The sequence below is a fragment of the Raphanus sativus genome, chromosome 3 (genome assembly GCF_000801105.2).
Source record: "Raphanus sativus cultivar WK10039 chromosome 3, ASM80110v3, whole genome shotgun sequence".
Lineage (NCBI taxonomy): Eukaryota > Viridiplantae > Streptophyta > Magnoliopsida > Brassicales > Brassicaceae > Raphanus > Raphanus sativus.
Genome location: NC_079513.1, coordinates 12,128,366 through 12,140,966, shown reverse-complemented (window position 1 = coordinate 12,140,966; position 12,601 = coordinate 12,128,366). Strand labels below are relative to the sequence as shown.

General features: G+C 37.0%; 5 protein-coding genes across 5 annotated transcripts; 3 read left to right on the top strand and 2 right to left on the bottom strand.

Moving 5' to 3' along the window:
• Positions 1-882: 882 nt before the first annotated feature.
• LOC108844541 (lysophospholipid acyltransferase LPEAT2) lies at positions 883-4,068 on the bottom strand. Its single transcript, XM_018617806.2, has 14 exons — positions 3,551-4,068; positions 3,276-3,456; positions 3,129-3,188; positions 2,821-2,984; positions 2,685-2,748; positions 2,520-2,588; positions 2,329-2,424; positions 2,170-2,214; positions 1,911-1,981; positions 1,737-1,803; positions 1,575-1,625; positions 1,324-1,434; positions 1,198-1,245; positions 883-1,114 (listed from the first exon to the last, which is right to left on the bottom strand). The coding sequence occupies exons 1-14, from the start codon at positions 3,973-3,975 to the stop codon at positions 986-988; spliced, it is 1,581 nt and encodes a 526-aa protein (XP_018473308.1). The 5' UTR covers positions 3,976-4,068; the 3' UTR covers positions 883-985.
• A 1,845-nt stretch (positions 4,069-5,913) lies between these two features.
• LOC108847008 (peroxisome biogenesis protein 16) lies at positions 5,914-7,971 on the bottom strand. Its single transcript, XM_018620180.2, has 7 exons — positions 7,802-7,971; positions 7,652-7,709; positions 7,276-7,498; positions 6,607-7,165; positions 6,467-6,534; positions 6,314-6,375; positions 5,914-6,215 (listed from the first exon to the last, which is right to left on the bottom strand). Exons 1-7 carry the CDS (start codon positions 7,868-7,870, stop codon positions 6,154-6,156), a joined length of 1,101 nt encoding a protein of 366 aa, XP_018475682.1. The 5' UTR covers positions 7,871-7,971; the 3' UTR covers positions 5,914-6,153.
• Positions 7,972-8,165: 194 nt separating this feature from the next.
• Positions 8,166-9,091, top strand: LOC108847003 (ubiquitin-related modifier 1 homolog 1-like). Its single transcript, XM_018620176.2, has 4 exons — positions 8,166-8,318; positions 8,464-8,539; positions 8,631-8,713; positions 8,814-9,091. The coding sequence occupies exons 1-4, from the start codon at positions 8,296-8,298 to the stop codon at positions 8,929-8,931; spliced, it is 300 nt and encodes a 99-aa protein (XP_018475678.1). The 5' UTR covers positions 8,166-8,295; the 3' UTR covers positions 8,932-9,091.
• A 144-nt stretch (positions 9,092-9,235) lies between these two features.
• LOC108847005 (40S ribosomal protein S27-2-like) lies at positions 9,236-10,216 on the top strand. The gene is made up of 4 exons (XM_018620178.2): positions 9,236-9,373; positions 9,532-9,633; positions 9,813-9,841; positions 9,932-10,216. The coding sequence occupies exons 1-4, from the start codon at positions 9,371-9,373 to the stop codon at positions 10,053-10,055; spliced, it is 258 nt and encodes an 85-aa protein (XP_018475680.1). The 5' UTR covers positions 9,236-9,370; the 3' UTR covers positions 10,056-10,216.
• A 215-nt stretch (positions 10,217-10,431) lies between these two features.
• Positions 10,432-12,574, top strand: LOC108846995 (uncharacterized). The gene has a single exon (XM_018620166.2). It carries the CDS (start codon positions 10,915-10,917, stop codon positions 12,565-12,567), a length of 1,653 nt encoding a protein of 550 aa, XP_018475668.1. The 5' UTR covers positions 10,432-10,914; the 3' UTR covers positions 12,568-12,574.
• The last annotated feature ends 27 nt before the right edge of the window (positions 12,575-12,601 follow it).

Genomic DNA, 12,601 nt, shown 5'->3' with positions numbered 1-12,601 from the left:
ATAGATTATTTTTATTTTTTAAACTTAAGTGGATTTTTTTTCAAAGTTAATATTATATATTTTGAAATTTTGTTCAAAAATGTTAAGAGGTCTTTTACCTTTCTTTCACTAAGATATCTTGTTCGAAATATTAGACATATTACACAATAACTAAAATATATATAAACAATCACCAAAGTTTTAAATTGGATAAGATCGAAAAAAATATTAGTTTATATAATTTCAAATGTCTAAAAATATTTCAAAAAGTTATTTTAGTCTAGTCGTTAATGTACCATTTTAAAAGGGTACCACGACACGGATTTGAGTCTTGTAATAAACATATATTAAAAAAAAATATATATATATATCAAAACGACGTCGTTTTATTTTATTAACAATTGACTAATTTCTGTTAGAGTTAATTTAGATTTAGACACATTTTAAAAAATTCAGGTAATTCTTTTCTTATTATAATTGAGTCCAGGTCGTGTTTGGCACCGACCATGTGTTCGAATCGTATTTGGCACCACCGAAATTGTTTGGATTGAAATAGGCATTTTTTCTTGTATATCAAAATGACATCGTTTTATCTTGTTAACGGTTGACTAACTTATGTTAGAGTCAATGTAGATTTATGCACGTTTTAAGAAGTTCGGATAGTTTTTTTGAGTTTTAGTTAAGTTTAGGCTGTATTTGGCACTGGCCATTTTTTCGGGTCGTATTTGGCACGATCGAAAATGTTCGGGTTGGAATAGGCACTTTTCCGGTTTTCCCTAACAAATACATATGAGTTCACTCAGAATTAGAGGAGCAAACACCATAGCGTTTTATGGGGTAAAGAACGGCACACAGTTATATTCCAAAACTCATTGGATGGATTATGGATCCATGGGGGGAGGATAGGCCTAAAACTTAGCAGCCCCTTTCTTTTTTACTATATCAAAAGAAAACAAAAGGTATATAATGATACAACAAGACAAAGTCATAATCTTGTTTCTATGTGTTATGTTGGAGCAAAGGTAAGCGCAAAGATAGCTATGAGCAGAGGGTTTCTTCTTAAGCAGGACAAGAAATCATTCTTGCTGATTCTTTGATCTTTGTCGTCATCAAGCAAAATGTACATCCCTTGAATCTGAAACACGAGATAAACTCAAACGTTTATCTATATACATCTTTATCATGGATGAATGAATGAATGAATCTGTTTACGCTAACCTCATCCTTGTTCAAGTTTGGGATTGTGGGTTTCAGTACATCTCCGAGCTGAGCCAATGATAAGAAAGAAAAAGAGTAATAAGTGATAAGAACCCAAAAGTAAGTATGACATAGAGGTGAATATACTTCTTGAATGGAGATATAGCCATCTCCATCTGCGTCACAACGTGAAAAGGATAGCTCGCATGTTTGCTGAAAAAGCGGCTGTGTTGATACGTGAGCCGATGCAAACAAGAACTGCAGAACAATCGGCAGCACAAGAAGAGGATGAGATCAAATGGATTATATACAAAGAACTTCTACAAAGGGTGTTTTTCTCCATGAGGGTGATTGAGTCTTATAAAATGTTATGTTGCAGGGAGTCCCCTTGAACTTACCTGTCTGAAAGTGATTGATCCTGTCTTCTCCACATCGATGAACCCGAATATCTACAGCAGTATGTTTGTGTAAGTAACATTCCCGAGGTAGAAACGATGGTAAAAGATGATAAGAGCATAGTCATACTGATACAAACAGAGAAGGCAAGGATCATAACTGACCTCTTTAGAAAGAGTGCAAGGCTTCAGTTTGAGAACCCGAAGAAAGTCATGTAGCGTAACACATCCACTGCAAAAAAGCATTAAACTTCTTGAGGCCTATAAAATTATGGTCTTTCGAGAACTAAAGAGGTATTCATCTTTATAGTTACTTAATACTTATAGGACAAAGGTTACCTTGAATCCGGATTCATGGAAGAAAATGTCTCCAAATACCGCACTGCTTCTGAGTTGCTTATATGGAATAGCTGAAAGGAAGAAAGATAAAGCAAAACAATCACCAGAGAGACAAAAACATGCGTATGTAATGATGGAGCATGTGTATACAGAACCTTATCAGAATAATGAGGTTCTACATATCTATCCACGAAATATAACACAATCAAAGATATGTGACTCCTTGATGTAAATATAACGCAATCAAGGATAAACTTACCGACTCAACCTTTGCCATTTCAACCATGTAATTTGAAGGATTTTCCTGCAACAGAACAAAGAATACATGACTTGTGGGTCAGAGTAATTTTGAGGAAACTACAAGGCATATATAATGAAAGACAAAAGAGAGGAAAACACACACATGAGCTGCACATACCAGATTTAACTCAGATGCTTTGTTGAGTAGCATCAAGTCCCCATAAGAATGAGATGTTTGGACGACATTCAAAGATGATGCAATTGCATGACTTGTCTGTATTCATAAGTATACCATGAGAACTACTTTTCACAATAAAAACAAAAGTAAAAAATGCAGAAAATAATCTCTATCTACCACTAAACACACACCTTCTGCGAGAGACGCACAGCATTTTGTTTTTGATTGTCATTGGGATAAATTACTGGAAGGTATTCCACCTAAAATTTTTAGTACAAAATTCAAAAAAAAAGACATTTAGAGTATATAATCAATTAATAACAAAAGTTTTACAGAATATGAACATTGCCTACTACCTCCATGAAATTGTGAAACTGGGTGAACATTCTGAACATGAGCATCAACAAAGAAATGTTTCCCCTGAAAGTCTCATAAACATCAGTAAGGGATACTTTTGTGTGTGTTTGGAGAAGTAACAAAGAAGAGTCTCACCAGGATTGATCAAAATGTACATGGGGATACCGGACCACGACAGGTTGAATAGGGTAACCTGGGATGAAAGCACCGAGCTGGAAGGAAATAATAGCTTTCCCATTGGTAGTGGTTCCTTCCGGGAATAGCAGCAGACGAGGAAATCTACCGCAGGAAGCTTTTCTCTGTATTTACATCCTTGAAAAGCACATTGCGTATCAAATACAAAAAGAAAAAAAATCATGAAAAGGGATGTGTATGAAACAATCTCTTTATTTAAAACCATACTATATAGTTATCAAATAACACGCAACAGAAAAACTATATACCTTTATTTCATGCACGGCGTCCTTCTTTGATGCCTGTGAGAATCTATCAACATATATCACCTAAAAAACGGAAGCTTTTAGTATTAAAGTACGCACCAGCAAATGTTAAGCCAACATGTTGTGACAAATGTGCAGCTAGCTGCCTACCTGCATAGCCCTGATAATAGTTCCGACAACAGGAAGTGAATCATGCGACTCGGATGCAACAATGGTGGGTGATAGCTCATAGAAGTAGAAGATTGGTTCAATATAAGAAACATGGTTTGATACAACGATGGGAGCAATCTCCCTCCCAGCAGGTTTCCCTTTTCGTCGTATCCACTGATAACTGCAGCAGCACACCATAAAGTCGTATAGCTTATAAACAACACCATGTAACAAACTTTAAAGCACTAAGTACAGTTTTGCCTTTTGTAACTGACCCGAAAGAGAAGAGGATACATCTGGAACAGAAGCGAGTGACCCACATGATTCTGCATCTCCATCGAGGCATAGGGTTGTGTCTGTCACTCCACCAAGCGAGTGCTACCTTCGTGGCTAAGTAACCAACAGCCAAGCTAACACCGAAGAGAACGAGGCGAACCAACGCAACCGGGAGGCAAATCACGATCTTGACCGCTTCGTAGAGTCCGTAAACTCTTGGTGTGTCGTTACGAAACGGATCAACCGTGGTGGGGTTTTGAACCGGAGGCTCGGCGTCGCTGATAAACCGGAAAGGGTTAACCGGATTGAGATGGTCGAATTCGAGATGATCGAGTACCGGGTCTTCTCCGTCGTCATCGATTGAGATGAGGACCTCTGGTTGATCGGATGTGATGAGAGGAAGAGACAAATCAGGATCCGGCATACTTAGAAGAGAGAGCGGGAGAGATTGGAACACGCTTTGTGGTGGAGTGTTTCTTTGTTTCTTTCCAATTATCCTTTTTTTTTTAATACAGGGTTTTGGTTTAGAAGTAATTATTTATCCCTCCAATTGTTATTTAATGTTTGATTTGTTCACTTTAAAGCTAGTTTGAACTCGATTATGATTGCACATGGATCTCTCGGTATGGTCTGTCATAAATTATGTCAAATTGGAAGTGTATTAACCACTTAACCTGTAGGATAAAGCTATTTTTCTTTCTTTCTTTACAAACTTTTTAAACCTCGTCCTTTTCTAATCATATAATATGATTGATTTACATGCTGAACATGTATTATATCCAAACTATTTTAGAAAAATCTGTGAAAATGTTAAATGTCTAAAATAGTTTATATCTGGAATTTTCGAAGGGAATTCGGCCAAAAAAACACTAAACATGGCAAGAATGGCCAAAAGAAACATGGATTCGAGGCTGGCAAAAAAAAGCCTGAACTTTTGTTGACTTTTATCGGTTTATTAAAAAACTTTGATTGACCGACCAGATTAAGACACCGTTAACTAACAGTTAAGACGGTGGTTAATCAACGTTAAATACAATCGTTAAGTAAAACGACGTCGTTTTGAGATGGAATGAAACGACGTCGTTTTACCTATTTTTATTATCAAAAATATGTTGTTCACGTGGGTCGAATCTGAGAACTCATGGCCAAATGACAAGGTTTCTTATCACTAGACTACTGTCACTTTTAAGTATATCTATAACATGTTTTATTTTATTGAGTATCAAACAAATCTCGAAAAATCTAAATTCTTTTTTAAAAAATTCCAGAAAATCTTAAAAATTCAAGAAAATTCTGAAAATTAAAATTAAAATTGAAATTATAAATATTTAAAAAAAAATCAAAACATTATTTTTTTTAATAAAAATTAATGTATCTAAGATCATTTGATTTTTTATCTTAAATACATTAATCATACTTTTTTATAAATTAATATATTTGAGATAAAATAGAAAAATGATATTTATCACACTACAAATGTTTTTCATTTAATTATTATCATATTTTAGAAAAAAAATTGTGATAATATCGTTTGTTTATTGTATCTTAATTATCATTTGTCTATTTTATCTTAAATACATTATTCATACTAAAATCTATAGTGTGATAAATATCATTTTTATTTTATATTACATATGTTAATTTATTTAAAAATATGTTTCAAGTTTTTAATCATTAAATTTAATTCGTTGCATTTTTTGAATTATTTTAGATTTTTTTTGAAATTTTTAATGTATTGATTTTTTTTAAAAAAAACTTATTTGTAATTTCAATTTTAATTTTACTTTTCAGAATTTTCTTGAATTTTTTAAATTTTTTGAATTTTTTAAAAAGAATTTAGATTTTTGAGATTTGTTTGATACTCAATAAAAGAAAACATGTTATGGATATAGTGACAGTAATCTAGTGGCAAGAAATCTCGTCATTTGGCCATGAGTTCTCAGGTTCGATCCATGCGAACAACATATTTTTGATAATAAAAATACTTAAAACGAATTCCCAATTTTCAAATAAGTAAATGCTTGTCTACCCATAATTGGATTACTTGGCCGACATCCGTACCAATATAACGCTACAGCGTGGGTAAAAATTTAATATGATCTGATTTGAAATGTGTGTTGGTGGTTGCTATTAAATTTAAATGTCGTTGTAAAAAAAGTATTTAAATGTAAGCCTGGGCCTGTAAGGTATTAAGTATTTGAACTCTTTTATTGGTTTTTATTGGATCCAAGTGTTAGGTGAGTAGGTACCATTTTTTAGGCTTAATCTTTGATGTCAAACAAGCATTAAAATCACAAGTTTCAGCATAAATCATATTGATTTTTACACAAGTGAATAGAGAAGGTTCATGTTCCACTTGCACTGACGACAACGTAGATGCTTTGTTTCATTTCTTTGTATGGGGTCCATTGTTTAGACATCAAACAGCTCATCATCAAAACTACATCTTTTGTGTGATTTGTATGTCCTAACTGCAAATATCAAACGCAACTTCTTACAAAAGCCTGTAACGTTCCCTACGAATCTCTCCACGAACCTTTGAAGATTGAACAAGGCACTCCCACAATGACGATACTGTTCTCTGTTGCACAAGTGTTTTAACTCAAGATCCCGATATGTAAGTGTAACGTGACTGAGCTCCCACCAAAAGATCCACAACTTTCTCTGAGGAGATAAAAAAAAAAGAGACAAAGTCAGCAAATGAATTGAGGTCAGTGATCAAGGACATCTTTTGTGAATGTAATGAAATTTTGAAAGCAAACCTGTGAAGAAGCCGATCAATGGAACTGGTTCAACCTTCTTCTGAGAGCTTTCCAGCTTCTGCCTGAAAAATCGCCGGACAAGCACATAACGGTTTACGACTGCAACTGAAACAGAAACAGAACAGATATGCATATTTAACTTCACCCACTCACCTTGTGTACTTGGTGAAGAATGGATCTCTCATGAGGTACAATGCCCATAGCACCTTCCTTCTCCTAAGCTGAACAGAGAAATGAATTTAAGTTAAACCGGTTGACATATAATGTAACAGAGGTTCAAGATTATATCTAACCTCGTCCCTTTCAATTTGAGAGAAATGGATTTGCTTGCTCTTCTCTCCCCACAACTTAAGATTTGAAAGAATCCCCATCCCCAGTGCGTCCACAGAAAGGGATATAGCCCAAGGAATCCAAGACCTGATTCCATATCTTCTGATGAAGAGAACGTAGATGAGCGGTCTCGTAATGAAAAGAACCTCACCCATCACAAACAAGACTCCTTTAACACCCTTCTCAGATAGCAGCTCGGAGAGAGTTTTTCGCTTCTCCTTGATCAATGCAGGAGGCTCTATAACTCCTTGCTGGTTGTTGTGTTGAATCCTTCGAAAGGTAGGAGATGTCGTTCTTGCATTCTGACCAAATGAACTCAAAGCTGACATTGCCCGTCCTTCCATGTTCCATGGATTATGAAGATTTTGGCTTCCAGAAAAACGGTTCCTATCTAAATGACCAGCTCTGTTTTGTAGTTCTGATTGGTTAGGAACTTTGTCATCATCATTATTAGGTATTTCCCCTCCATGAAGAAGCATCTTATATCCAGTGTTCCGAAACAAAGCTAACCTAATGAGAGCCCTAAAAAATTCACAATTGGCTTAGAAATTAAAAAAAAAAACCGAACTAAGTATGTTCAAATGACTCTATACACACATCCAAATGAATCAGAAGAAAAGAGCAAAAGTTACTTCATAGCTTCGGTTGCAATGATGAAGTTCCATTTGCTGTCTGCACCATAGAAGTGTTCAGCGGCGACTTCGACAACGGTTTCCAAGTCCTTAAGGATGGAGATGAGTAGGGGATAAGAAAGTGATGAATCATTCCCGGATGGTCCAACATGAGCACGGGTGGTTGGAACAGTTTCAATGATGTGTTCATTGATGGTAGTGAATATGCCCAAGAAAGCAGTAACTGCACAGAAAATTTACCAAAAACTTTCCATCAAAAAGAAAAAGAAAGAAACATTCTTTAGAATTTGATGAATTTATCACTAAACATGTGAGAGGTACAAGTAAAGCAGAAACAGTAAACAAAAAAAGGTGTTATGACAAAAATATAAAAAACCTGCTTCGGGTCCAATCTCTGAAGTAGTAAACTTCTCAGGAAGCAGCCATGTCAATCCCTGCCAAATCCCAAACAAGCGATTAAGAAGATCACAAAATCCCATCAAATCAACAATTAATTAACTAAATCAAGCAAATGAATCCATCTTACGTTGGCAAGAGATCCTAAGGAATGCACATACTCTCTGTTTCTCCATACCCATTCCTTATACGCTTCCATGGAGCAAAGATTATGTTTGAACTGAATCTCTCTATTTCACAGGAGAGATTCCGAAACAAAGATCATCCCATTTTTTTTATTTTCCTTCGGTTCTTGTTTGGGTTACTGGAGACTAGGACCGATCTTGTCCGTCTATATTCACAGGCTGTTAAATCAACGGTTACGCTGCGATGAGTCATCTTTAACGTGTGCGTAGCCGCACAGGATCATTCATCAGGAAAAGTAATAGGCCTTATCTAGTAGTGGTTACATATATATATTTGAGGCCTACTTAAAGAGCCCAACAGTCTTAAATGAAAACGTTGCCGTTTTGAGAATTTTTGACATTGATTCGTCGTCCTTCTCTTGGTTGCTGCAATTAGTGACTACGATTCACGAAAACCCTAGACAGAGCTAGAGTTTGTTAATTGGGATCATCGACGACGATGCAACTAACTCTTGAATTCGGGTATGTTTGTTCCTTTCTATGTGAATTTACTTTCGAAATCTCTCAACTCTCAGTGAGTTTTGCTTCTTAGATTAGTGTGAACGATTGGATATGCGTGTGTGTATAGTTTTCTGTTCACTGATTATAACTTTGATTTGATCAATAGGGGTGGTTTAGAGCTGCTCTGTGATTCTGAGAAGATCCATAAAGTAAACGTCGATTTGCCCCATGGAGAAGAAGAGGTAAAGCTTCAATCTTGATGTGTTTTTTTTTAAAAATCATATTATTATGATTCCTTTATCTAAAGGCTTACTGTTTTCTCTTAAAAATTAGTTAACAATGAAGCATTTGCTATCGTGGGTTCGCACAAATGTGATCAAAGAGAGGCCTGAGATGTTCATCAAGGGAGATACTGTGTATTGTCTCTGCTTCTCTTCTTTCCATCAGCTCAATCTTTCAAGGTTAATTAATTGATAATTGTTTATTAACATGTAAAAAGTTGATTCTTGTGCGCAGGAGACCTGGTGTTCTTGTGCTTGTGAATGACTGTGATTGGGAGCTTAGCGGTCAGCTCGAGACCACAATTGAAGACAAAGATGTTATCGTTTTCATCTCCACATTGCACGGTGGATAAAAAAAAAAATCATAGCTGTGTGGATCATCATCATCACACAAGAACCTTTTTTAACTATCTATGTTCTTCACTTCTGTTATGTAATCTCTGCAACTAATGAATGGGAAACAAACTGATAAATGTGATTTCCACATAAATCTCAATACACTATTTGTGGCAAGCAGACCCAAGACTTTGATATGAGGAAAACATTTCGTGAGACCAATTCGTTGTAGCGTGCGAGGGAAACAATACATAATCACATGTTTTTTATAGGATTTTCTCTCCTTGATGGAGATTCTGGTGGCGTCTAGGTCGGTTTCTGGTTGAAGTGTAGGGTTGTTTAGAAAGGCGTTGTTGTTTGCTCAAATTAGGGTTTACAACTTTCAAAAGGCATTTTATCGGCTGATTCTGCTTTCTCTGAAATTGTTTGGAGTAGGATCACTAGAAGCTAACGCGGATGGTTAGTTCTTGATCTTCAATCGTTTTCCTCGTAGTTTCTGTGTCTTTTCTTGTTCAATAGTATAGTGTCTTGTCTGAATGCAATTCTTAGGTTTTGATTAATTTTGGATTAGAGTTCCATGATATGAAGAAAAAACAGTAACTTTGAATAATTGGCAGGTTCTACAAAACGATATCGATCTGCTGAACCCACCAGCTGAGCTTGAGAAGAGGAAGCACAAGCTCAAGCGTCTTGTTCAATCTCCCAACTCGTTTCTCATGGTCCTTCTTTTTTTTCCTTCAAAAAATTTCAAACCCTTTTTTTCTGTTAATCATCGCTCTCTGTTTTGTTTGATGTTTAGAACTGTTGTGAACGGAGTTTTGAGTCTTGTTGTCATTGGGTTAATCAATAGGAAACTTCTTTTTGGCTGCTGATTAGATTCTTCTTTTGGTTGATGTAGGATGTCAAGTGCCAAGGCTGCTTTAACATGTAAGCTTTGAGACCCTTTATTTTTAATCTGTCCATGTTTTTGCTATGTAATTTATGATGAATGGTGTGGGTTGGGTTGGGTTTTTGCAGTACGACAGTGTTCAGCCACTCGCAGAAGGTTGTGGTGTGTGCAAACTGCCAGAATGTGCTGTGCCAACCCACAGGAGGAAAGGCAAGGCTCACTGAAGGTTGCTCTTTCAGGAAAAAGTTATGAAGATGACTCTGCCACATTTTTTTCCTTTTAGCTTCTTCTTCCTTGTAGTTTCTTTTATGAATTTTGAATGCTTTTTGAGCTAGTAAAATCTATGACTTGGGAGTTTGAAGCGTGAGTTGATTAAAAGTTTGCTCGTTTATCAATGGATTTATTACATCTGAGTTTTCTAAGCTTCAAACCCAACTTCCCCACTCTTGTCGCCTCTGAATAATATCTATTCCATTACACACAAAGCTTTAAGGATAACAAAAAATTTCTTCTTTTCTTGCAGTAAAGTCAAAGTTGTAGATTTCACCAAACTTATGCGTAGTGTTAGTGAAGTTTGGTTTATACTATTTATGAATCTTTTAACCACACGATTTGTTGAAAGAGACTCGCGTCCTTCTCTTTGAAACGAAGTCTTACTCTTTCTTTATATATCTTGTGTTTTGAACTGTGTCTGGAGCTCTGAGTTCTTCAGAAGGGCACTCTTGTCATCTTCCTCAATCTTCCATGACTGTTTGAGCCTTTCATTTAATCAATTCTCATATTTATTTAATTAATCATTATCACTTAGCTTTTATAGCAATCAATGATCACACCGACGCAAAGTAAAGCAAACCGGCTTTTATTAGGATAGCACCAGGCTTGTTAAATTGTTGTCTGGTAAGGTTTTGTTTTCAATTAAACATCGAAAGCTTTGTTGTGATCGTTTCATGATTCTCAAAACTCTTTTGATGGCTTCTTCCTTTTTTGTTTTTGTTTCAATATCAGTCTCCTTATTTATAACAAATCTTTCAACTTGATCATCACTCTTTCAACTACTCCCCTTCATTCAAGTATCTCACCAAGAAACAGAGCTCTAGGATCGTGTGTGATCATGGTGGAAGATAAGAAACCCGGAAACGAACCTCTGGTTAATCCAACAGCTGAAGATTTGTTACTACAGGCATTAGAGCTTGTCCCTATTGCTTTGGACAAAGCAAGAACAGTGAAAAGTTTCTCTAGCAGGTGGAGGGTGATCATATCAAGGTTAGAGAAGATACCGACATGTTTATCAAACTTGTCTACCCATCCTTGCTTCTCCAAAAATACTCTCTGCAAAGAGCAGCTTCACGCGGTCTTACAAGCCTTGAAAGAGGCCACCGAGCTCGCGGATGTATGCGTGCAAGAGAAGCAAGAAGGGAAACTGAAGATGCAGAGTGATCTGGACTCTCTGTCTGCGAAAATCGATCTTAGTTTGAAAGATTGTGGACTGCTGATGAAGACAGATGTTCTCGGAGAAGTTACACAATCAATTCAAGACGTGGAAACGTTCAGCGTCAGAGAGTTGCTTGCTCGGCTTCAAATAGGTCACTTGGAGTCAAAACGCAAGGCCCTTGAGCAGCTCGTTGAGGTAATGAAAGATGATGAAAAAGCGGTTATAACAGCTTTGGTTCGGACCGATGTCGCGTCTTTGGTGCAGCTTTTGACAGCTACTTCACCTAGTGTAAGAGAGAACGCTGTGACTATGATCTGCTCTCTAGCAGAATCAAGGCAATGCGAGAACTGGCTTGTCTCAGAGAACGCATTGCCTCCATTGATAAGGCTGCTTGAATCCGGAAGTCACGTTTCTAAGGAGAGAGCTGTAGTCACGTTGCAGAGATTGTCGTTTTCATCGGAGACAGCGCGTTTGATTGTTGGACACGGAGGGGTTAGTCCGTTGATCAAGATTTGCAAAACAGGGGACTCTGTTTCTCAAGCTGCTTCCACTTGTACTTTGAAGAACATTTCCTCTGTTCCTGAAGTAAGACAGAACCTTGCGGAAGAAGGAATCGTTAAAGTGATGATAAACATGCTTAACTGCGGAGTTCTGATGGGATCTAAAGTATACGCAGCCGAGTGTCTTCAGAATCTCACTTCCAGCAACGAAGCTCTTCGAAGATTGGTTATATCAGAGAATGGGGTTCAAACTCTGCTCGCTTACTTAGACGGACCTCTCCCTCAAGAAGAGGGAGTTGCGGCTATTAGGAATCTCGTTGGCTCTGTTTCTGTTGAGACTTACGTCAAGATCATCCCAAGTTTAGTCCATGTTCTTGAATCAGGATCAACAGGAGCGAAGCAAGCGGCTGCATTGACTCTCTACAGGATGGCTACATCGAATGAGACTAAGAGAATGATCGGTGAGTCAGATTGTATCCCTTTGCTGTTAAGAATGCTGGAAGCTAAAGAGAATGGAGCTAGAGAGGTTGCTGCTCAAGCTATAGCGAGCTTAGTTACTGTTCCAAGGAACTGCAGAGAAGTGAAGAGAGATGAGAAGAGTGTGATGAGTCTTGTGTTGCTACTTGAGCCTAGTCCGAGCAATTCAGCCAAGAAGTATGCGGTTCCGGTTCTGGCGGCTTTGTGTTCAAGCAGGAAGTGTAAGAAGGTGATGGTTTCTTGTGGAGCTGTTGGTTATCTGAAGAAGTTGTCGGAAATGGAGGTTCCTGGTTCCAAGAAGCTTCTTGAGAGGATTGAGAAAGGGAAACTGAAAAGTTTCTTTAGTAGGAAGTAGAGAGAGGGAAGAAGAAAATGAGACATATCTTATA

Coding starts and splice junctions, on each gene's coding strand:
- LOC108846995 (XM_018620166.2), top strand. CDS start 10,915: ATGGTGGAAGATAAGAAACCCGGAAACGAACCTCTGGTTAATCCAACA.
- LOC108847005 (XM_018620178.2), top strand. Junction 9,634..9,812: donor CTCCCAACTCGTTTCTCATG/GTCCTTCTTTTT, acceptor TGGTTGATGTAG/GATGTCAAGTGCCAAGGCTG. Junction 9,842..9,931: donor TGCCAAGGCTGCTTTAACAT/GTAAGCTTTGAG, acceptor GGGTTTTTGCAG/TACGACAGTGTTCAGCCACT.
- LOC108847003 (XM_018620176.2), top strand. CDS start 8,296: ATGCAACTAACTCTTGAATTCGG. Junction 8,319..8,463: donor CAACTAACTCTTGAATTCGG/GTATGTTTGTTC, acceptor TTTGATCAATAG/GGGTGGTTTAGAGCTGCTCT. Junction 8,714..8,813: donor TTCATCAAGGGAGATACTGT/GTATTGTCTCTG, acceptor TCTTGTGCGCAG/GAGACCTGGTGTTCTTGTGC.
- LOC108847008 (XM_018620180.2), bottom strand. CDS start 7,870: ATGGAAGCGTATAAGGAATGGGTATGGAGAAACAGAGAGTATGTGCAT. Junction 7,710..7,801: donor CCTTAGGATCTCTTGCCAAC/GTAAGATGGATT, acceptor GGGATTTGGCAG/GGATTGACATGGCTGCTTCC. Junction 6,216..6,313: donor ATTGATCGGCTTCTTCACAG/GTTTGCTTTCAA, acceptor TTATCTCCTCAG/AGAAAGTTGTGGATCTTTTG.
- LOC108844541 (XM_018617806.2), bottom strand. CDS start 3,975: ATGCCGGATCCTGATTTGTCTCTTCCTCTCATCACATCCGATCAACCA. Junction 1,804..1,910: donor TCCATGAATCCGGATTCAAG/GTAACCTTTGTC, acceptor GCTTTTTTGCAG/TGGATGTGTTACGCTACATG. Junction 1,115..1,197: donor CAAACTTGAACAAGGATGAG/GTTAGCGTAAAC, acceptor CTCGTGTTTCAG/ATTCAAGGGATGTACATTTT.